We start from the raw sequence: 24874 nt of genomic DNA, 5'->3' as shown, positions 1-24874 counted from the left end.
ATAGATGAGACTGATGAATGTCAGAGGGATGGAGGGGGGCGGGTGGGTGGAGGGTGAGAGAGTGACCAAAGAATTTATGTGCATATATACACAACCCAAGGACATGGACAATGGTGGGGAGAGGGACTGGGGAGGGGGAAGGAACAGGGTGGAATGGGTCATTGGGGAGAAAAAGGGACATTTGTATTATTTTAAACAATAATAAAATTAAAAAAAAAAATTTCAAAGGCTAGGTCAAGTTGCAAGAACTGAAACTAAACTTAATCACATCACATAAAGACAAAAACTAGCTTAACATTAAAAATATTTCTTTTAAAGTTATCAGTCTACTCTGAAACTATAAGCTAAATGAATCTTGAAATAAACCAGGTGTGAATAAAGAAAATATATTAAAGAAACTATATGGAATTCATTTGGTAAGGACAAATGCACTAATAAGAAATCCAGTAAACAAACATAAAATAAGCAACCAGGTAATAGGTGATATTTTATAACATAGATCTGAAATATTTTAAATTTCCCTTAAAAGTCAACTAAATTTGGACAAAAACCTGGACTATAAGAACAAAGCAATAACCACAATTTTCCCAATGATTATATTTATATAGTTTACAAAACCAATATTACCTGCAGAAGTAACCATTTTAACTCTGTAAGCAGATAAGCAATTAACAGAACAGAAAAGCTCTGTCTTTCCCAAGCTATTGGTATTTTCAATCATTTCTGCTGAGGATCTCAATGATTTGCAAAGTGCACACGGTGTAATTTTGGCTGATTTCTATTAAGAGAATAAAATAACATTCATTTTTACCAAATTACAAGTAAATGCACAATTCTTTGAAATGTTTATGCTTAACACTGTTGAAGTATTTTAGATTAGTAGCTTTCAAACTTTTATGATTACAATCCTCAGTAAGAAATAAATTTTACAAAGAGACCCAGTACACACATATTTCTGAGGTTTTGTGTTTGTATTTTATACAATGTGTCAGGTTCGATATTAGGTGCTTGCTCTCTCATTCTTACTTCATATAAACCTAAAAGTATCCCAGTGACATAGGCAGTATAATACCTATTTACAGAAAAGAAAATGGACTCAAGAAGTTTAACTTGAGTAAAATTCTATTTGAACAGAAAGTCTGGGAATCAAACCAAAATCTACTTTATTTCTAAGTCCAAATTCTTTGTCTACACCACAGTACACATTAATGTGAGAAATTTAACAGGTATTGGCTAAATTATAAATAATAAATAATTTAAAATTAAGAAGTTTCAGCCTATTGCTCCTTCTCTAGTGGAGTATGAACCATCTTTCAATTGGCTGAACCTAAGCAACTTTTATTACTTGATACAATATCAGGAAAATATCTGGACAAAGATAAAACACATGAAGATACTGTCTGGCTTTTTTCCCCATGAGAGCAAAAACAAGATGTTACTAAAGGAAGCTAAGCTCTTTTAATGTGTTTGTATATTAATCAAAAATAAATGCAAACACTGTATAATATTTAAAATTTCAGAATCACTGCAAAGTTTTAAGAACAATTTAAGCCTGGCCAGTGTGGCTCAGTTGGTTGAGCATCATCCCATGCACCAGGAGGTCACTGGTTCAATTCCCGGTCAGGGCACATGCCCGGGTTTTGGGCTCAATGCTCAGCAGGGGGCGTGCAATGAGGGAGTCAACAGATGTTTCTATCGCTCCCTCTCCCTTCCTCTCCCTGAAATCAATAAAATATTAAAAAAAAGAAAATTTTTTAAAATTTCCCAATCAACATTATTAAATTCACAAATTTTGGTTGATTGTATAAAAATTCACCAAGAAAAAGAATGATCACAAATGTACTGAAACAGGAAGTCACTGTAAAATTTAAAATGTAAAAAGATTTTACTATTCCTTTGGGTTTATCAATTTTAAAATCTGATTTTTGATAAAATTTACTAACAAAATATAAATTGAGTACAAAACTGCTTTAGACATTTGTCATATAAGAATTCATCCAATACAAACCTTAATTCACAAAGTAATATATAGCCCACATTTATTTTTTCTTATTTCATAAAGAAAAAAACCTCTTAAACAATTAATGGTAAGATTTTTATTTTCTGAATTGCAATTTCAACCATCTGGATCTGATTTCAAGAATACATATGCCACTTGGACCTTACCCTATCAAATAGTGTGTGTTTATATATGTAAACCAAAATATATTTCAAGGATTAGAAGGCGAACACCAAAAGAATCGTGCATAACTTTTCTTCTTTGCACTCTTCTGCATTTTCAAAATATTGTTTAAAAACATGAATCATATATGAAATAAAAAAGCCATACCTAAAAGCATGTATTTCAAATGCATGAATAAAAATATATGCTACTGCCTTGGCTGGCATGGCACAGTGGTTAGAGCATCGGCCCACGCACCAAAGGGTTTCAGGTTCAATTCCTGGGTCAAGGCACGTACCTGAGTTGCAGGTTCAATCCTGACCCGGTGGGGGGGCATCTGGCAGGCAACCAATTGAAGTGTCTCTCACATCGATGTTTCTTTCTGTTTCTCTTTCTCTCTCTCTCTCTCCCTCTCCCCCCCCCACTCCTTCCCTTCCACTCTGTCTAAAAAAAAGGTCAATGGAAAAAATATCCTTGGGTGAGCATTAACAACAACAAAAAAAACAGAAAGAAAAAGAAGGAAATATATGCTACTTATAAAACTCTTGTTACAAAGTTTTTAACAGGCATTCATTCATTTGGCAACTATATGTAAAAATACTAATTAAGGTAATAATAAAATCTTAATATTTTTGTGATATTTTCATAAATAATTTCCACCAAAAAATTTAGATACCCCTAAAATGAACAAAGCCATCAGGATTAAACATGGTCATGTACCTGCTTATATGCTGTGACACACGATGAGCTACAAAACTTCTTAGACTGTCCCTCTATCTGAAGCATGTGGCACTGTCCAGAGCCACTGTAACAGTAACCCCCACAGTTCTCACAACAGTTCATAGTGAGGTTGTTAGCAGAGCGAAACTTAGAGAAGCAGGCATCACTGCAAAGTTTATGTACCACATTTTGGTAATTAACTTCATGTCGAATCTAGGAATTAAGAAATAACAACATACAAACAACAAGCAGAGATCATCAAAACTGTTCTTTAAGCACAAACATTAGACTCCTCCCCCCAATAAAGTAAAAAGGTAACTTACAACAGCATTCTTCTGACACATGCTGCATTTGGTTGAAATGCTATTCGTATTTATGGTAACAACAGGTTTCCTTTTCAGTTCATATGTTGACAAACATGACTGGCTGCAAAAATCTTTACTGATGTTGGTATTTTCAAACTGGGCACTGATCACATCCTTTGGATTTAAAATGTCTCTAAAAATTATGAAGATAAAATAAGCCACATTATAATTAATGTTTTTTTCCCCTTTTTGTGAGCTAAATAAAATAAAACAGAGGCAATTACAGTATAGAAAAAGGTCACTGATATTTAAATCAGAAAACCTGGATTTTCTTGAATAAACTGATAAACTGCTTTGATCCTGAAGTTCTGTTCTATAAAATGGACCAAATACAGACTTACTTCACAGAACTGTTGAAAGAATTAGTATACTATGTTTCCAGATTTAAAAGATATACACATATCAGTTATCATTCATTACCTCTAGTAGGTAAAATTATAGAAGATTTTAAATTTTCTTCTTCAGGCTCTTCTATATTTTCAAAATATTCTTTAAAAATACTACACTTGAAAATTTTGAAAACCACTCTTTTAAAAGAACACCTTTCAAACTACAATGTATATTTTAGCATGATTATATAAGATTGAACATTTCCATATCTAAATAACTTGTAGGCATCGGTTACAAAGGCAACAAAGATTAAAATCCTAGTGATTAAGGAGACTCCCTACCACTCCACTCCTTATCCCACAGGAAAACCAGTCTTCCTACAGTAGTTTATCAGATTGTTTAAGTATAAAGCATTTTTAAAACCAATTTTTAAAAACAAGAATAGTTTCTTATTGATTTTTAGAGAGAGAGGGAACAAGAGAGAGAGAGAAACATAGATATGAGAGAGAAACATTGACTAGCTGCCTTCTGCATGTCCCCCACCAGGGATTGAGCCCAAACTGGCCCCAACAGGGAATCAAACCAGCAACTCCTTGGTGCACCTGACGACACCCAACCAACGGAGCCACACCAGCCAGTGCAAAAACCCAATTTTAAAAAATACCTTGATGAAACTTTCTAAACAGTGTCTATCTCCCATGATTACACACTCACAGAATAGTAAATAAACTGTGTTCTATTCATTCCTGCATCTTTAACAGATTATACTAATAAAGTGCTTTATAGAAAAGATTACAAATATCTCTGCTTCAATAACACATAACAGTAAACATGAGAATCATTACAAGGAACACGCGATACTGCACTACACTGCAATACACAACTTCATGCCTCATCTTCTATAGTTAATAGCTCCAGTCTACTCTGCATTTTTTTGCTTTACAGTTATTTAAAAATTAAGTTTTACTGTATTTCACTTATAGGGGTATACAACGAGCAGTTGTATTGAGCCAGGCACTAACTAAAGCCTGTGTCAAGATACATGCACTCAAGGAGCTCCTGGTATATTGGGACAAATAGACAAATGACATAAAATACCGTAAAAGAAGCATCCTCAAAATATAAAAGAGCAGTGTAATAATTTTGAAAAAGACACATATATTGCACTGTATAGAAACAGAAATGAAGAAACAATTATTTCAGACACTATGTGACATGGAAGGCTACCCAAAAGATGGCACTTGAGCTGGACCTTAAATAGGAATTTTCTAAAAGGTTAAGGAGATAAGAGCTTGGAAATAGTATGAATCAAGGCAATGGAAGTATAAAACATAACAAAAAGCACCTAATCATATTCAAATTTATTTTAAAAGTCTCTTCTCTATATGTCTTTTTCCAACTGAACCAGAAGAGGGAGCATCTTTTTCCCTTTCCAAACAGAGAAAAGGCTGCATCCTTCTGAGGAACTATAAACACAAATATCTAAACTAATAAATCATGGTTTGCATAGCTTAATAATAGAAGCCATTGTGTTTCGGAACAAGAGCATTATTCATCTTTTTCTGACTTAAAGTTTCTATTAATCACCTTACAAAATTAGCTAAAATTAGTTCATATTATTCAAATATATTAGGATGGCCTTATAGGGTCTAAGGTCTTACATACTTCTCTGTTGTTAAACACTGAAATGGGACCTGTGAGGTAGTTTAGAGATATTGAAGAAGAAAGAAAAAGAAAAAGAAAAAGAAAAAGAAAAAGAAAAAGAAAAAGAAAAAGAAAAAGAAAAAGAAAAAGAAAAAGAAAAAGAAAAAGAAAAAGAAAAAGAAAAAGAAAAAGAAAAAAAATATATATATATATATACTTGAATCTACTTAAAGGAGAAAAATATTAAATGAATTCCAATTACATAATAGGAAATACAACTTTAAATATCTGTTGGATTTAAGTATCTACTGCTTATAGTTATAACCAAAATATTTTGGCCTTACAATACCTCTAAAATAGTATAGTTTTAGTTTTATAAAGCATCTCAGCTAACAAGGATGAAAAGATAAGTTTCAAAAACATCTCTAATATATAAAAGGCATATTATTTAAAGTTAAAAGAAAGCTGAACATCTGCCATCCAGAAAGAATGAAAGCAACAACTTATTTGTTGGTACTAAATAATGTGATACTTCTCAAAAACCATGGAAATGTAGAAAATTAAACAATACACGAATAAGAACAAAGTATCTTAAAAGAAAGGAAAGGAAGAAGATAATTTAGAATTCTGCTATACTTAGAACAACTTGAACAAGTTTTCTTGGTGGGAGGAGGTGGCAGGCGGGCAGGTGGAACTGTATATCCAGTGAGGCACAGTGTAGAGCAGAAAAGCTGTGTAGACCCTTTTCTCTGATAAGCAGTTTGCCCCTTCTGGAGGATTTTTTTACAACCAGAACAGGAAACTCGAATAGCTGTGGCTGGAACTGAAGGAAGCATTTTATTCATGCCAGATGACGCCAGAGGAGGCTGAAAGCCAGTAGTCAACTGTGGAGCTTTAAAAAAAAAAAATTGCAAAAAAATGTTTTACTTTTACCATGAATTTTAAGTATGCATCTTTCTCTTCTAGAACTGGTCATAAAACCCAATACTAATTAGCAATATACAATTAAAGCCATTCTAACTGGGCAGAGAGAACTGCTTAGCTTACTAATACAAGTAGATACTTCTTCTCATTCATATTGGTCAGAATAAACAAACATAATTCATTCAGTTCTGTCTCTTACCAAGAGGACTGCCACTGACTGAAAACACAGCACTAATTTTCAGTTCCCCCTCTTGAGTTTTTTGCTGTTGGCCATGACTAAACTCCTTTAAAAAAAAAAAAAAGAAAAATAAATAAATACACAGATGAAAGAATAAATAATGTATCTAAAGAAATCCAAACATTGAAGACATTTTACTGTAGCTATATAGGGGTGGAAAATGTTTATTTACTACATTAATAAAAAAATAGCAAAATATAATTACAATAAGGGAATAAGTTTGTATATGCTGAGAGTAAAAGGCCAAATATAAAAGCAGCTATCTAATTAGCCTACAGTAAGTACTATAAGATATTTACAAAGTATTTTTTTAATTCTTAATATTATTACAGTATTTTAAGTTGGTGTTTATCTATTATAAAAGTAATACACACTCACTATACAAAATTTAGACAAATAGGAGTAAGAAAAACATTGTAATCATATGTCTACCACCACAAAACCACGGTTATTCTTTTGGCATATTTCTTTCCAGTCGTTTCCCCTCCTGCATTCAGGTTTTCTTTCTTTACATGGTTGTGATTATACTGAATATACCATTCTCATAAAGTGATTTTTTGATCATTTGAATCAACTGAGCATTTGCATATTATTAACTATTACTCCAAAATAACTTCTAGTGGCTAAATATCAGTGTTTTTAAGTTGGAGTCCAAGAGTCCTTGAGGTCTACAGATATACTCTAGGGAGCCTGAGAATTCTACAAGAATATTTTTTTAAAACTGTGTCTTTATTTCAATGACATTTTTAGTGGCTGTAAACATATTTTAAGTCGTAAATAACCACATACAACTGAGTTATACTAAAAGTTTTCAGTGCTGCTGTTTGCCTTTACAATTATATTACTGCACTGTAAAATCCCAAAGTGGTAGATTAATTCATTGTGTATCACACTGGAACTTGCAAAACCCCTCAAGACTTCTTATTCTTGGAATTCTCAGATAACTCCAGCATACTCCCTTTCTTTGTGGTGAGGGTGCTTGTACATTACTCAAGTTTGAGAAATACTGATACGTTTTAACAGACATAGCAGATCACACAGGAAAAGAGATTGGGGTGAAGTGAGTGAGGCACTTGCCTCGAACATAAAATTAAAGCACCAAAAACCTCAGTAATCAAGATAAAATATTATGTTAATGGATACTTCTAAAAATAAAAAATGCAAAAATACATGATGAATATAATACCAAAACTTTAAATAAATAAGGACAAGATCAGTACTACTGATTTTTCCTTTGGACTCAGGCTCCATTTTGATGGCCCTACATGACACTGATATTATATAACCCCAACTCATTATTGTTCCATTTGTTTCCACACATTTCAGTAATTCCAAGAAGAATACTCACATTCTCATTTTTAGGATTAACTCCTAAAGAAAAGATCCTTATAGTGGAATTAGATACATAGTAAAGGTTCTTGATACACAATGACAGATTGTTTTAAAAAAACAACACTTAATTATATTTATTCTAGTAATTTGTGGAAAAAGCCATTTAAAAGTCTTTTCCGCCCGTCAGGGCATGGCTCAGCAGTTGAGTGTCGACCTAGGATCCAGGCGATCGGGGTTCGATTCCTGGTCGGGGCACATGCCCGGGTTGCGGGCTCCATCCCCAGTCGGGGGCATGCAGGAGGCGGCCGATCAATGACTCTCTCATCATTGATGTTTCTATCTCTCTATCCCTCTCCTTTCCTCTCTCTGAAATCAATAAAGATATATATAAAAAAAAAAAGTCTTTTCCCCACTGGTGTTTCACTTTGTGATTCTTTTTTAATATCCATTTACAAAAAAAGTATTAGAATGTAACAATATTAGCATGTTACCAACATTTTTCTCAATATGTACTCTGAGTTAAAATTTTATGTACTGAAGTTTCCATTATTTATGCCAAAAAGCTGACACTTTTTACCTCTGTGATTCCTTCTACTTCTTACAAAGTTCTACTTCTGCAATAAGACACTAAGAATGTGGTTTCACTGTTTACAATACAGTCCTTTAATCCAGAGGTCAACAAACTTTATCTACAAAGGGCCAGATATTAAATATTTTCAACCTTGCAAGCCATTCTATCAGAACCACTCAACTCTGTCCTAGTAGAGCAAAAGCATCCAGAGGTAATATGTAAATGAATGAATGTGGCAATGCTCCAATAAAACGTTATTTACAAAAACTGTGTGCAAAAATAACAAAAACAAAACAGAAACACAAAGGGAAGGCTGGATTTAGCCGATAACTGGTATTTTGCCAACCCCAGCTTTAAATCCACCTGGGATTTATTTACTTTGATATATAATAGGCATTTTTCTTTTTCTTTCTCTGAATAGCTGGTGAATTCCTTCCATTCACCATTAACATATCAACTTCCTTTAAAAATGTCACTTTTGTGGCAATCGATTCTGTATCATTATTAGCCTCCCTAACCTTATGAAATCACACTATCCTAATGAAAATAATTGTAGGATGTTTAACCAATTAATAGTTTTTCACTATCAACCTCTCTATTTTTTAGATCATATGTGTAACATGTGTGTGCATGCCTATTTATTCTTCAAGACATCAGAACCTATTGATATTTTCATCAGAATTATATCAAAACTATACCTTAATTAGAAATAACTGACATCTTACTTTTTTTAAAAAAAGTTCCACCATTCATTCAAGTTGTCTTTATCTGACAGAGTACATTTTAATTGCTTTGCTGTAGGAAATAGTATATCTTCTCATCATATTATCTAACTGGGGAAAAACTGATTTATAGAATATTGCAATATTTTATTTAACTAACATTCAACTAGCTACTCCATTAAACTTTCATGAGTTCTACTAATTCTCTAATAAAGATCCTTACCAGCAAATGATGATAATTTTGTCTCCCCTTTTCCATTATTTCTTCTAATTTCTTTAACATGTATTAGGGCGAAATCCAACAAGAATTAAATAGTAATGCTGAATCAGTAATTTGTGTTCTTTTAGTAATTATTAACAGTAGGTTTCCATCATTTTAGTTTTAAATTCATTGACTGTTATTGATCTGAAGTAGATAGTTCCTTACCATGATCAAGAGAGTATCTATTATAAGAAATGCATAGTGAATTAAATGAGATGTCTTCTGGCATCTATATATCTACCTATATAGTCTTACTTGGCCTGTTATATATTAAAAGATTATATTGAAGTTATATATTAAAAGATTTTCAAATATTGACCAACCCTGACATTCCAACATTATATAGCATAAAGCAAATTTAAAATTTTTCATCTCAGAAAACTTGAGGAAAAAAATCAATACGCATTGGCATATTTTAATGGTCTCCCATCATCTCTCTTTCTCACTGTCAGTAACAATTATTACAAACTTCTGATACATTCCATAAGCCTCAAATAGGTATTACTTACGTAATATAATAAGTATATATCTTAAGTACACTGCTTATACACACCACAATGCCTTCAAGGCAGAATCATGTTTATATAAGACTCCTCTGACAATAACTAAGTTTACAAACATTTAATAAATAACAAACCAATGACTAATAACTTCAGAAATGAAAATCTTATGACCCAAAAGCTTTCAGAAGCAGAAAAACAGGTGTCAAAACAAAACAAAAAAATCCTTTACCAATACCTTTAACTTCCCTTTGTTTACCAAAAAAGAAGATCCATATCAGTATTCCAAGAAAGTATTTTAGAAATGAAGAATCCAGTTCCTATAGCCAAGTTAACTTGATATGACTAGAAAAAGCCCAACATTTAATTAGTGCCTTCTGACTTCCAAGACTATATGACTCACTATTATGACAATTTGCTTTCTCATTCTAATCCATTTATTTCAATGGAAGATTGTAGATTAGCTCTCCTTTTACTATGAGCAAAAAGAAAAAATATATATATGGGTTTTAATGCAACATTTACTGAATTTCCAGCTTTTAGAATCTATCAAAAATGAAAAAGGAAAAATGAGTTCTCTGGCTCTTTAAAGTTTCTATTTTAAAACCTTCTCTAGTGGGGAAGGCCTGGGGGTGGGGTGGATGTGGGGTGGAGGGGATCAATGGGGGAAAAAAGGGGACATCTGTAATACTTTCAACAATAAAGATAAATTTTTAAAAAAACAAATCTTCTCTAGGCATTTTTTATTTTATTAAACAATTTTTATTTACAGAAAGATTGGTAGACCTAATAATAGTAAGACCTTGATTATGGCCCTAGATTGGCTCCTTGAGTAATTAACTTCTATGAACCTGTTTCCTCATTTACAAATGGAGTTAGTATCGTCTACTGTGGCCTTCTGAAATACGAGGCTGAAACAACATAATACACATAAAAGTATCTGTAACTGCAAAAATACTACAGAAAATATTTAGTGACATGCAATGGGATTTGAATGAAGAAATGAAACTAGGAGGCCAAATGATGTTACGCCAGTAACAGAAACAGGAGAATGATAACTGACAAATCCAGAAAATTGTAACAGAAGAACTAATCAAGAGCAAATAAGTAGAAGCAGTGAAGTTTACATACACACATTTCAGCATTTCAGTGATTTCTATGGGAAAGTAAAGAAATTAAAACCAAATGAATCATGTAAGGAGAATTAGGGAGTGAGCTGAAAGCAAAACTACAAGCTAAATAAAGAGAAAAGCCAAGAGTTTTGACACGGTGCCATGAGCTAAACTTATGATCTTATTAAGCCATGAGAAAAGCCACTACTAGTAATTAATGGTCAAAAGTAAAATCTATCAGTATTTTATGAGCCTCAGGTTAATAGCACTGTTTTAGTTACAAGAATACATTGGAACTCCCTTTTCCAGTCTATGGGAAATGAGTAAGAGTGATAAAGCATTAGGCAGTAGTGAACAGCAAGGAATATAGATTTCCAATGGTCAGAGGGAAGAAATATCTCAAAGAACAGAACAATGAAGAAGGGAGAGTGAGGAGAGGAGGGGAGAAAAAGGGAAGGATGGGAAGTGGAGAGGGAAAGGAAGAGAAGGGGAAGTAGAAGGGAAGGGGGGGTTTGGAAAAGAAAGAACCACAGTTTAACATGAGATTCCCCAAGGGATTTCTGGATTATCCAAGGTCTGCTCCTACAGGATTACTGTAGCTGATACCAGAGAGGACTTAAGAGAAAAGTAGCTTTACAGATTCACATGCTGGAATGCCTTATTGGAGGGTCAGAATAAAGTATGCTTCTGGACCTTATGCCCAGGACCTGCACACATTCCTGCTTGGTTCTTAAGAGTCCAATCAAGCAGGTGCTGAGCCTCTGGGGAAGTTCTTCCCCACAGTTATGAGGAAACTTCATATTCAGCATTTTAGAGCACATCACACTCAGAATATAAAAATGAAGGTGGTTATCCTCCTGACAGTTTCATCTTATACTAGTCTCTAACCACTAGAACCTCTGATTATTTTCAGAACAGTAGTACAAGTAACCCCTCCTGACGCCTTCTTTCCCAATGTATCTGGTCCTTGCTACAACTGCCTTTTTGTCCCAAGAAAAGTGTCACTGGGTCATGTACAGTGAGAACAGGATGCCTTTGGTACCTCACCGTAATTATGATTTCTTATGGCTTTCCCATATCCACACTGGGGTGTGTAAAGACACAGGAGATATGCCCTGTATACAAACATGGTTGTAGTTTTCTGAGGTATACACTGCCACATTTCTCTGTAGGAGTCGGAGTATTTCTTTATCCCTAATTCAGATGTCCAAGATCTCCATTTCACCTGCTTCTACTAAATATGCTTTCAATCTATCACCTATTTAAATATTTTCACGTTCCTTCTCTACCATTTTCTTTGTATCCACTGCAATCATATCCATCCAGCTCCTACAGCTTTATCATCCCCACTCTACACAGCTATCTTCCACTGGGCACCATGAAATTCTTGCTTAACTGAGCAAAAATCTGACCCTACAAATCACCTACATCTATAAATTACCTATTTTCTATCTCCTCACTCTAAAACGGTGGTTCGTAATAGCAGACTATTTTGTTCCCCAGGGGACATTTGGTAACATCTGAAGACACTTGGGCAGGGGAGTGTTGCTACAGGCATCTGGTAGGCCAAAGATACTGTTGAACTTCCTACAATGCACAGGACAGCCCCTCATCACAGCAAAGAATTATCTGGCCCAAAATGTCAACAGTGCTGAGGTTGAGAAACCCTGCTCAAAGACATCTGAATGAAAAAAAAAGTCTCACACTTTCAAATCCCCTAGTATAACAGGAAGATTTGGAAAGGCAAGCTTTCTCCAGATCAACTTCACTTCAGAGAAATAGCTAATTCATACTATCTTTACGTTCTCACCTCTGAATTAATGTAATCTGTATAAAACATAGGCCACCCTCGAATAATTGCTGCTACTGTGTATTCATTCTCTGTTCTCTTTGCTACATTCCAGTATTATTACAGTACCTTGAATAACTTCCTTTTTCCATCGCGACCACAGCAATGTCATTAACTGCATGAATAACTTGGCTGATTTACAGGATCTCTGTGACTTTTACCTCCAGAGCTACACTGAAATATATTACTCTCAGATTTCAAATTTGGTAGCCCCTATCACCCCTTCTTTCCCTTCCATCCACTGATTCAGTGAACTGGTTCTTCAAGCAATTAATCCTTCCAAAGGTAACCTGTCCATTACTCCCTCCTGAAAAACACTTAAATCCATATATAGCCTATACTTCATTAGCAGTAACTGCAAAAACTTACTACCTTATATAAACTCAATCAAACCATAAACTCATAAACCACCAAAAACCTTCAGCCCCATCATCTATATCAATCCCGAATTCTTGAAGACTCACACTTTCCCTAATTCTGCACTGAAATTGTAAAAATCAGAGAACAGTGGTATTTAGAAACAAAGTAAATTAAAATCCTACTTACTACTCAGGAAACGTTTTATTTAACTCCTGTTGATTCCTTAGCATTAGTCTCACAAGATAATTCAAATTGCCTCAACCTTCATCAAGAGTCTGCTCTCGTCCTGTCAACAAACTACTTCACTTCTTAATCAAGAACTTCCACTCTCAAATGAATAATTCATGTGTGAAACAAAAAGAAGGGGTAAATAAAAGGTGAAATGTTTACTTGAGCATTGTCAGGTTCATCTTTAATTTTGTCTAGTAGTCCCTGCTGTGGTGCCATTGCTTTGTCATACTCATCATCCAAAGGTTCTTCTTTAATTCTAATATTTGATGCAAAGGAATTCCCCAGTTCCGAACCAATGGATTCTTTATTGGCAAATGGATAGCTGGAATCCTAAAACACAATATAAAGGATTAATAAATATTCAGATTTTAGAATTACTCCTCTTCAGGTTCAATGCCCAAAGAAAAACTCATTGGAAATGAAGAACTCTATGGACATTCATTAGAGTCCCTATACCTAAAAGTAAATGTGACATATGTCTAAATATCAAGTACAAATAAAGAATCTAAGAGATGAGACTTCATCTCAAAGATGTCCTTTCCCAAATAATAAAGCAAAATTTTTTTAAAAACCAGCGCTCTACCTACTACATATACAGTTTAGAAAGTGACATAAAGAAAACTTTGACACTTGCCACAGTTACAGCATTCTACATACACACTGAAAACTTACCCTAAAGTTTGTTTCTGGGGTTTGTGGTAAATGAGTATGTAATGTTTCTTCAACTTGATTAGCTATTGAAAGAAAAACAAAACAAAACAAACACATGTATATGAATAACAAATCTTATAAAGAGTAACCTAAAAAGCTATCATTTGATAATCACCTCTCTTTTCCAACAAAGACGCTCATTAGTATGAGATGGGTCCCCAAAAAACACTCAAAAGGTAGTTTCATTCAAAGTAAACAATCTGGCCCCATCTTTCTTTTAGCCTCACCTCGCACTTTTCCTTGCTTAAACCTAAAGTGGTTACTTTATTCACTACGCTCTGAAAATTACTTGTATTTGCTATTCCCTATTTCTGCTTGTATCATTCCAAGTCCCCTCTATCTATCCTACTCTTTAAATAGTCTTCCAGACTCAGCTCAGTTCAAGATTCACTTCTCCTCCATAAAACCTTTCCTGGCCAATAAGTTAAAAATCATCTCTAAGAACACCCACAATGCTGCTCCAATTATTTGAAAGAAATCTTCATGTACTGCCTTATGACAAACTCTTCCACCACTGTCTTTAGTTATAAATTAAATCTTATGCTATTCACCTAGTCACTGACACTTCTAATACTTGTCTTGTCCTTCCACTACTATCAGACATTATGATCCTTGAGGATAAGTATCCTCATAATATTCAATATCCCTACAGGGGATACTGAAAATATATACTGAATAATATAGTATTCTTTTTAACAATACTGATTTGTTCTTTCTACCGTATTTCTCCTAGCATTGTCTGAAACTTAAGGGTTGGTAAGTTATACCTTAATTTCCCTCACATCTACTGAACATTTATTGAAACATTACTATTTTCACTATACCCAAGAATACAAAGATGAGTAAGATACAATCTGATCTTCAATAAACTCCTACACTAGTATATAAGGCAAAAACAAATACAGAACTATAAAAATGTGTGATAAGGACTTTAAATGATGAGGCAGGGAAAAAATGCTATGAAAATACAGATAAGGAAACAATTCATTCTTGACACAGAAAGGTTAGGGATGACTACAAAGTAGCAGAGGTTTATGAGTTAGACATTGATGGATAAAAGGTACTTTTACAGACATATACAAAGAGAGAAAATGACATGCAAGCAAATGGAACAGGAAGAGAAAAAGGAAGCATGAGGAAAATATATGATATATTCAAGAATGGAACTACAGCTAAAGTATAAATACACTGAGCAAAGAGGCTCAAAAAGAGCCTCAAGAAACCTCTAAAACAAAATAGAAATGTTATCAAAAAGACCCTCCCTAATTTGGTGGGACAGCAGTTTGAATTAGTGCTTACAGCACAAAGAAGTTAAATCCAACTTCAGGTTCCAATGTTCAACCAAAGAAAATGAACAGGTGATTCGAGTATCTTGCCTTCTCATCAAAACATTGCAACCAGGGGAGGGAGAAATGAGGTTTAGAGCTATTTTTCAACCATTTATACCATTACCAAAAGTTACGGGGAGAAATTCAGTCACTCTGCAAAGAACAAGGATAAAAGAGAAATGACAAGCTTACAATGAATTTAACTGTTCATACTTTGCTTAGCATCAGAAGTTAATAAAAGCTGTATTATTATAAGTATGTTATTTATTGTGGTTTATGGCTCTATTCCAACAATTATTACCTGCTTTATCAAAAAAACTGCTTTTCAACCTTGAATCCAACTCTTTATGGGATTTGTCCAACTGTTTTTCACGTTCATAAGTTAGGTCTCTATTTTTCTCCTTTCCAGAAAATGTCTCTTTGCTGTTTTCTCTTACTAGACTAAAATCTTTCCGTATTGATTTAAAGACAGAAACCTGATCGAACTGTTTAGGAAAGTCTTTTTTAAATTTATTTTGAATCTGTATTTCATTTTCATGGTCTGATTCATGCTGTGTGACTCTTCTCTCTACTTCCAAGCTATCATCAGTATGAACTGAAGAAACAAGATTGTCCTTTGAACTAAAATCCTGTTCATCCTCATTGTCACTACCAACGACTGGAATTCCTGCAAGATCCCCAGAGTTCAAAAAATAATCATCTTCATCCAGCAATGAATTTTCAGATCCTGTTTGATTCGGCATTCCATAAGGCAAGCTGTCAAGGGTAGGAGTTAAGTTGTGGTCTATATCTTCAGACATTTCTGTATCCATGATACCACCACCTTAAAAAGTAAAATACTGTTTAGACAAACGATAATGCTAAAGTTGACCATATTTATAAGGTCTGTCTGGTACTTAATCAAATATTTATATTTTTCTTTCCAAACAAAATATAGATAATACTGAAGTATTCCATTAACACTTTGAGGTAAGTGTGACAGATATGACTATCCCTATTTGACAGATAAGGAAACAGGGACCTAAAACTTAGGAAACTATTTTTAGTTAGGAAGAAATGCAATGTGAGATAGATAAATGTACCAACTTCAGAATCAGACATACCTGTGTTGGAATCATAGCATGATCACTGAAAATCTACGTGATCCTGAGAAGTAAACTCTCAGGTTTCTTTATCTATAAAAAGGTATAATACTGACCTTGGAGATTTAATTTATAGTGGGGATTAATGGTAATGTGTTTAAAGGACCTTCTAACAGAGTGACTGACACATAGAAGAGAATATATAAGTGATAATTAGTATAGTGATTATTCTGGGGACCTGATATTAGAAACCAGGTCTCTGGTCTCAGAATCCCAATTTTTCTGCACTAACTCTAATAAACATGGCGGTTAATGTTTTCGATAATAAATATTTAAACATAAAAATAAAATTTATCCAAGATAGAATAAATTTAAAAAGTGTTTACTGTTTAAAACTATATGCTTAAGTCTCTCTCATTCCAAAATAAAACAAAAAAAACCTTCCAGCTTTACATTTCTCCTGCCCTCAGTCACCTTTCCTTCACAGTCAAACTTCCAGAAGAAAAGTCTACATTGGTTTGTTTCTACTTAATCCATTAGATGGATGCAATCTGGTTCCCAACTGTGCTTTCGGAATGCTCTCATTAAGCCTGGCTAGGCGTGGCTCAGTGTTGAGCATCGACCTAGGATCTAGGCAATCGGGATTCGATTCCCAGTCAGGGCACATGCCCGGGTTGCGGGCTCAATCCCCAGTCAAGGGTGTGCAGGAGGCAGCCAATCAATGACTCTCTCATCATTGATGTTTCTATCTCTCTATCCCTCTCCTTTCCTCTCTCTGAAATCAATAAAGATATATTTAAAAAAAAAAAAAAAAAAAAGAAATGCTCTCATTAAACTCATCAATGATCTCCTAATGGTCAAATCCATTCTGATTTGTGTGGTATATGCCTCCTGGATAAAATTTCTTTGGTTTCTTTGACACTGTATTTCTTCCTACCTTTCTAATTGGTCTATTAATTCATTCATACTCCTCTTCCTCTATACACTATCAGCTTTCCTCCAAGATTCTAGTTCTCTTCTCATTTTATGCACTTGAACTATTTTATTCACCACCACAGCCGTGACTTTTGCTGTTGACTTTCTAAGCACTTCAGCTTAGACCCAAGAGTCAGATGTCTATATTCTTACAGGCCCCTAGGGACTCCAACGTAGTACCTCTAAAACCAAACTGATCCTGTTCCCATTCCAAGCTCATTCTTCTTGTATTTCCCTCACTTGACTAACAGTATCACCAAACCAGCAGTTTGCTCAAGACAGAAAAAGAGAAGCACTCCAATTCTCCTTCCCGCTGAACAAATTCTCCAAATCTATCTCCTCCACCTGGCACTATTCCAACACCTCACATCTCTTTCTGTTGACAGTGTACTAACTCAATCCATATAGATAGCTAAGAAGCAACCATATTCTTATAAAGCTTAACCCCGAACCACATTTAACTGGTCCATGAGCAGCCAAACTGGAACTGATAAAAACACACTGTGAAGCAAACACTAAAAATATTAGGGCACTGTCCTAGCTGGTTTGGCTCAGTGGTTACAACATCAGCCTGAAGGGTCCTGGGTTCAATTCCAACCAAGGGCGCGTACCTCAGTTGCAGGCTCGATCCCCAGCCCCAGTTGGGGTGCGTGCAGGAGACAACCAATCAATGTGTCTCTCTCACATCAATGTTTCTCTCTCTCCCTTCTACTCTCTCTGAAAAGCAATGGAAAAAATATCCTCAGGTGAGGATAAAAATAAAATTAAGAAAAAAAATTTATTTATATATATATATATGTATATATATATATGTGTATATATATATATATGTATATATGTATATTAGGAGCACTGACAACAGCCTTGCTTTTATTGGTCCCTGAAGCCCAGATGAAACTTTCAATGTGGTTGATTCTTCAAATCATTCCCTGGGTTTTATGATCCAGGATAAATTCCTCTTTTTGTATAAGTTGATTTGAGTTGGATTACTATTTATAATCAAGTCCTAACTGATACAAGGTCCATATGAAAGTTTTCTTCAAGTTGCCCTCCTCCATAAAGACAACGGAACTATCTTTCTAAACCATTAATCATTCCATATTATACTTTCCCTTGAAATCCTTCAATAGCACCCCACTGCCTAAAGTATTCATTCATTCAGCACATACAGGGAGGAGAAAAGTAGGTTTACAGTTGTTCATATGGAAAATAAAACAATTAATAAATAATACAAGAATAAACTGTATTTCGAGTACTCACAACTGTAAAACCTACTTTTGCCCCACCCTGTATTTATTAACCACTATGTGGTTAATCACCATTTTTACTTAATAAAGTAATAATAAATTTAAACAACAGATGCTAAAATCTTAGGAATATCTACAACTTATTTTCACACAGTATGCCAGAGAGAGAAAAGCAGGGAGAGATGACAGCATGTAGTGTGACAGATATTCACTGTACTATTCTTTCCATGTTCTATTTATTTTAAAATTCTCATAATAATAGGTTAGGGAGAAAACAAATAAAAAAGCAGGATATTAACACACATACTTATAGTATGATAAATCTACCAAACTATAAGCAACTAAAGGTCAGGGTTAAAGCCTTCTCTATACAACAGTTTATCCTTAATACCAGACCACACAGCATATGCTCAGTAACTGTTTAATGAATGGAAAGAGTATGTATTTCATGCCTTAAATTATTTTTAAGTCTTAAAAGTAGGGAAAAGCCTTTATGATGACACAAAATCCAGAATAAATTTACTGAATAAAAGATCAAATATGACTAAAAAATTCCCAAAAAGAAAACACAAACCAAACCAAACCAAAAGATTAAGGATAAACAGATTAAGACATTATTTCACTGCACTTTATGTGGCAAAAGGTCATCCCTAATGTATAAAGACTCTTATAGTTCAATAAAGATGCAAACAACCAAATACATAAAAGCAAAGGATTTGAACAAATGTTTCACAGGAAAGGAAACACTAAGGTTGAACCTTGCTCATAAGTGAAATTCAAATTAATAATACAATGAGATACCATGTTCACATAGCAGGTTGGTAATGACAAAAGTTTTGATAGCAGTCTGGCAGCTATGTAATAGGCTAAAGTTTGTGACAAGACCATACGTGAGCTACAAAGCCTAAAATAATTACTATCTGGTCCTTAACAAAAGGAAAGTGTAAACTGGTACAATCCAAATAAAGAGCAGTCAGGCAATATTTATAATACTTTAAATATATATGCCTCTTGAGCCAGCAATTCAACTTCTGAAAATTTACCATATAAATGTATATGTATATATATAAAATCTCACAAGAGATCTATGAAAAAGAACATTTTTGGCAACAAAAAACTGAAACGGCCTGTTTATCAATGAGGCTAAATGAATCACACTACATACCTACAATGGAATATCATACAGTTGTTAAAAAGAATGAGGCAGAGCTTTCTGTAAGTTCACAAAGTTAAGTAAAAATATCAAAGTGAGGAAGAACACACATATATAAGTTGAGGCACAAGTAGGTGTATACAGTTGTTCATATGGAAAATACAATAATTAATAAATAATGTAAGAATAAACTGTTTTATGTACTCACACTGTAAACCTACTTTTGCCCCACCCTGTATATAATGCTATCACCGCTATATTTTTTTTACTGTTTCTATTGATTTTAAAGAGAGTAAGGGAGAGGGAGAGAGATATAGAAACATTGATGAGAAACATCAATCAACTGCCTCCTGCACACCCCCTACTGGGGATCAAGCCCGCAACCCGGGCATGTGCCCTGACCCGGAATCAAATCAGCAAACTCCTGGTACACGGGAAGACACTCAACCAACTGAGCCATATTGGTTGGACTATATTTTTAAAAATCTATGTGTATGTGTAATTGTTTACATAGAAAGAATATCTTCTATTGATTATGAGAAAAAGAATTGGGTGGCTGGAAGACAGAAAACACTAACTTTTCAAAGCATACCCTTCTGTATCTGAGTTTTGAAGCACATGTATCTATCATCTATTAAAAAAATATTTTTTTATCCTTATTTGAGAATGTACTTGAGATTTAAAGCTTTTCAGAGATGGCAATTTCTAACAAAGCATCTAATTTAAATTTGCAATTCTGCTAGTTTACCACACAGTAAGTACGTAGGATGCATAAAACCTTATGAGTTTAAAATGGAAGTACTAGTTTTATATATTAATATATATAACTAACTGGAACAGAATTCTACTCATCCTTGTGGACCACGTAATCAAACAAAAGAAACAGCTTCTGTTTCTCAGAGCCTAGATCTACAGAACAAAACACAACAATATATTTGGAGATCATAATAGCTAGTGAAATATTTGAAAGCACTAATTTCTCATGGACGATTCCTAGCTTTTAGACTGAACATGGATAGCACATCTGAGAAAAAGCAAGGACTGTATGGCTGGAATTGAATAAGTGAGAGGAAGAGTGCTAAAAAATGAGAAAAAAGAAAAGGCCAGAGGGACAGAGCTATTAGAAATCTGAGAGAGCACAGAAAAAAATGCAATGTATTTAAGTGTGAAAGAAGTCATTAAAAGACCCTGAAGAGGGATTAACAGGATTTATGTTGTATAAGGATTGCCCTAGCTTCTGCAAGACTACTTAAAAGCTGTTAAATGTTACAAGAAATAAAGAATAAAAGCAAGACCAGTTAGGAGGCTACTATAATAATCCAAAGGGAAAACTGGTGGCTAAGACCAGGACAGTAATGGTGGATATGAGAAGTAGAAGCCAAATTTGGGTATATTTCAAAGGTAGAGGCATTTCCTGATATGTGAGAAGCTGGTTATGAAAGAGGTCAAAGATGACACAACAGGGTGCTATTTCTTGAGATGGGAACACTAGAGGAGGAACAGACTGAAAGGAGTAGGATGAATGACCTATTTTGGACCTGTTCATTTTGAGAACCTCATTCAATCTTCAAATGGAGACATCGACAATGCACTTGGATATGTTAAAGAGAAGACTCTTGCCAAGAAATGACATATAAATGTGTGACACATAAATGGAGGGGTGGTACTTAAAATTCATGGGAATAGGTAGGATCACCTAGTGAGTTTATTTACCACAGATGGAAGAGAGCTTAGAGTGCTGAATTACCTCAACATTTAGAAATCTGGTAGAAGGGAAGGATTCCAAAAAAGAGACTAAGATGAAAAAGCCAAAGAGGTAGGAGAGAGGTGATGAATGTCATAGAAGTGAAAGAAATATTTCAATAAAGGAGTGCCCAACCATAATGAATGCTGCTGAGACAGTATTAAAATAAAGACTGAGGGTTATTAATATTGGCAAAGCTGAAATAAACTTCTAACTTGACAAGAGCTTTATCAGGGGAAAATTTGAGTGTACAAGATGGAGTGGGGTGATCCCAATGGAGACTGAAAGGAAAAAACTTGAGAACCTTAAGTACAGCCAACTTAAGAGAAATTTTGCTCTAAATTAAATAAAATGAGCAGAAATTGGACAAAAATCTGCAGTCAAGAGTTTTTCTGATGCCCTGGCTGGTGTGATTCAGTGGTTAGAGCATTAGCTCAAGTACCGAGGGGTTGTAGGTTTGATTCCTGGTCAAGGGCACATAGCTGGGTTTCCGGTTCACTCCTTGCCCCCAGGTGGAGAGCCTGTGGTAGGCAACCAGTAGGCAAGCAGTTAATGTGTCCCTTTCACATCAATGTTTCTCTTTCTTTCTCTCTTTCTCCCCCACTCTACCTCCCTCCCCTCCACTCTCTTTGAAAAGCAATGAAAAAAATATCCTTCGGTGAGGATTAACAAAAAAAAGTTTTTCTGACTGTATTTTTTGCTTTGTTTTCTCTGTTGGTTATTTTTTGGTGAGTTTTTTTCTCTTTTTTGAAGATGAACAATATTACAACTTGTAGTATGCTCATGGGAATGATCCAATAAAGAAGGAACACTGAGGCGTTCAGAAGGAAAATCTTTGTATAACAGGGGATGTGATCAGTACATAAAGAATGAAAAGAGTACATGAATTAAATGCAGCTTTGTTGTTAGATTTTGTAAAAAGAAAATGAAAGTTATTGTAAGCAATTGGTGTTTGACAATGTGAGTAAATTTCATGGTGCCAAATTAATTTTACCTCTGTCCTTCTTCTGTTTAGTCCTTGCTTGAGTAAAATACTGGTATTTCTATATGATACCCAATAATCATTTCATTTTAAGGTACAACCTACAACCAACTATGGAAACCAATTACCACATAAATCAACACTGTGAAAGGGCTGTCAGTTACTTTCATTGCTAATATAGCATTTAATTTCTCTCATGTATTTTTGTTTTTAATCAAAATATCATTTCCAGAAATAAGGTAATATCACTTATAACTTTAGAAGTCATGGTTCTCTAACTCTCTGAAGTTGCCTTTCTCTCATATAAGAAAAAAAGAATCAAAAGAAAACAAAGCACAAACTACAAAGAATGCAAAACCAAACAAAAAGCATAAAATGAGATCATCTTTGTTCATTTTAAATAAATGCTTAAATTAGCATTTTGTTTTGTCACTGGAATATTTCTAGGAGATGATTTATTGTTATTCAATAAAATACAATTTTCTAAATAATAAAGTCTCTTTAAACTAAAAAATCAGAAATGTAGCTCAACAGTTGAAGGTCCCAAAAAGTCAGGAATCATTAAAAAACAAAACATACTTGCCTTAAACATTTATTTTTACTTGGGCTATATAACAGCACATTAGGCAACCATGTGGTGATCAGGCAAGACTTTGCAACCATGTGGTGATCAGGCAAGAAAGCGTATGTACGCTAATTTGACTTCTTTCTTGAACAAATCACAACCATAATGCAATTTTCAGGATTGAAAGTTTAGTTTCTTTAAAAGTGAAATGAGAAAATAAGGACACTTGCACCTCCATATTTTTACCAACATACCTAGTAAGTCTTTCTAAAGCATTCAGATTATTCACAGAAACAACTGTGAAGTAAATTTCACTAGGGTAAAGAAAGTACAATTGAAAGAATATAATTACAATGACAACTAGAATTAGCAGGTTTGGGAATAACTGACTCTTGGTAAGCTTGCAATTTATCGACAGCTGAGTCATGTGGCTTTGTCTGAAATGATAGATGCTCAACAGCCATTCTATCTTCCTTCCTTAATGACAGACCCTGATTCTTATCAGGGCACACTTACAGTAATAGGAAGAATTTTAACTCTTATTTATGATCCTAAGCTGAAAAAGTACCTTAGCTATTAATAGGCCAGTAACCAGCAGGAAACTTTTCATGGAAATGGGATAATAACTAGAATACAACAATCCACTCTTCTTTCAAATTGCAGGTATCAACCCATTAGGGAGCCAGGGCCAGGATTTGTTTAAATAGGCTAGAACAGAAAACAAAGTACATCATTCAGAGTGACAATAAGTAATGCTACAAAAACTTTTGGGTATACACATAGGTCTCAGTGTAAAATATATTTCTAATAGTGTTTCAAAGTTAAAAATACTGGTGATGAATGTTAACTAAACTTATTGTAATCATTTCACAATATAAATATAGCATATCATGTTGTAAACCTAAAACTTAATATAATGTTTTATGTCAATTTTATCTCAATTTTTTAAAAATTTAAACAAAATAAAAACAAGCACCCCTAGATAATTTTGCTTATGATGTCCAATAATGCTTGAGGATCATTTAACAATAATTCAGAAATTATTTGGAAATTTAAAGAAGACCTAAATAAAAAGTATACAGGTTCATGGGTATGAAGACTCAATACATTTAAGTTGTTAATTCTCCCCCAAAATTAATCTATAGATTTAATCAATTCCAATCAAAGTCCCAGTGGCTTAGCTGTATAATTTACATGTTGATTCTAAGCTATATATGTAAATGCGAAGGACCTGAATAGACAAAAATTTTTAAGAATAACAGAGTTGGATGACTTACACTAAACTCATTTTATAAGTCTGTATTTTTCAAGGAATTCCTTATTTTGAGGAATTTCTCTCAACTTTTGAATTGGTTATTTTATTGCAAAGGATAATGGCATCTCATTGTGGTTTTAACTTGCACTTTTATGCTGACTAATAATATTAAACCAATGTGTGTACTGGTTGTTTTTTCTTTTGTGAAGTGTCTGTTCAAATCTTTGCCCATTTAAAAAATTCTGTTGTCTTTTTATTATTAAGTTGTAAGGATTCTTTATATATTCTCGATACAATTCTTCTGTTGTTTATATCAATAGACAGAAACAGATGGGGATATCTCTATATCTTCATTATCTATACCTATCTTTCCCTTTCCATATCTATCTATCCACCCATCCATCTATTCATATATCCACCCATTCATTTATCTATTCTATGGGCTGCCTTTTTATTATTTCAGTGATGTCCTTTGAAAAGCACAAGTTTTAAATTTTGATAAAATCCCATT

At 34.0% G+C, this 24874-nt stretch overlaps 1 protein-coding gene across 8 annotated transcripts in view; it reads right to left on the bottom strand.

Annotated features, from left to right (window-relative positions):
• The window catches only part of ZMYM4 (zinc finger MYM-type containing 4), a 92442-nt gene that overhangs the window by 27667 nt on the left and 39901 nt on the right, over nucleotides 1-24874 (bottom strand). For 7 of the 8 annotated variants that reach the window (XM_081145024.1, XM_081145023.1, XM_081145025.1 and 4 more), the window contains 8 exons: nucleotides 15662-16183; nucleotides 13994-14055; nucleotides 13481-13651; nucleotides 6344-6428; nucleotides 5857-6112; nucleotides 3205-3379; nucleotides 2882-3094; nucleotides 628-778 (listed from right to left, as the gene is read on the bottom strand). In XM_081145024.1, the coding sequence (XP_081001150.1) occupies nucleotides 628-778; nucleotides 2882-3094; nucleotides 3205-3379; nucleotides 5857-6112; nucleotides 6344-6428; nucleotides 13481-13651; nucleotides 13994-14055; nucleotides 15662-16183 (1635 nt within the window). Of the gene's footprint in view, nucleotides 1-627; nucleotides 779-2881; nucleotides 3095-3204; nucleotides 3380-5856; nucleotides 6113-6343; nucleotides 6429-13480; nucleotides 13652-13993; nucleotides 14056-15661; nucleotides 16184-23676; nucleotides 23761-24874 lie in introns of those variants that run through there. The other variant, XM_081145029.1, reaches the window with a different exon arrangement.

This window comes from Miniopterus schreibersii (genome assembly GCF_964146895.1).
Source record: "Miniopterus schreibersii genome assembly, chromosome: 8".
NCBI classification, from domain to species: Eukaryota; Metazoa; Chordata; class Mammalia; order Chiroptera; family Miniopteridae; genus Miniopterus; species Miniopterus schreibersii.
The sequence above is the reverse complement of the archived record's forward strand: the minus strand, read 5'-3'. Positions and strand labels throughout refer to the sequence as shown.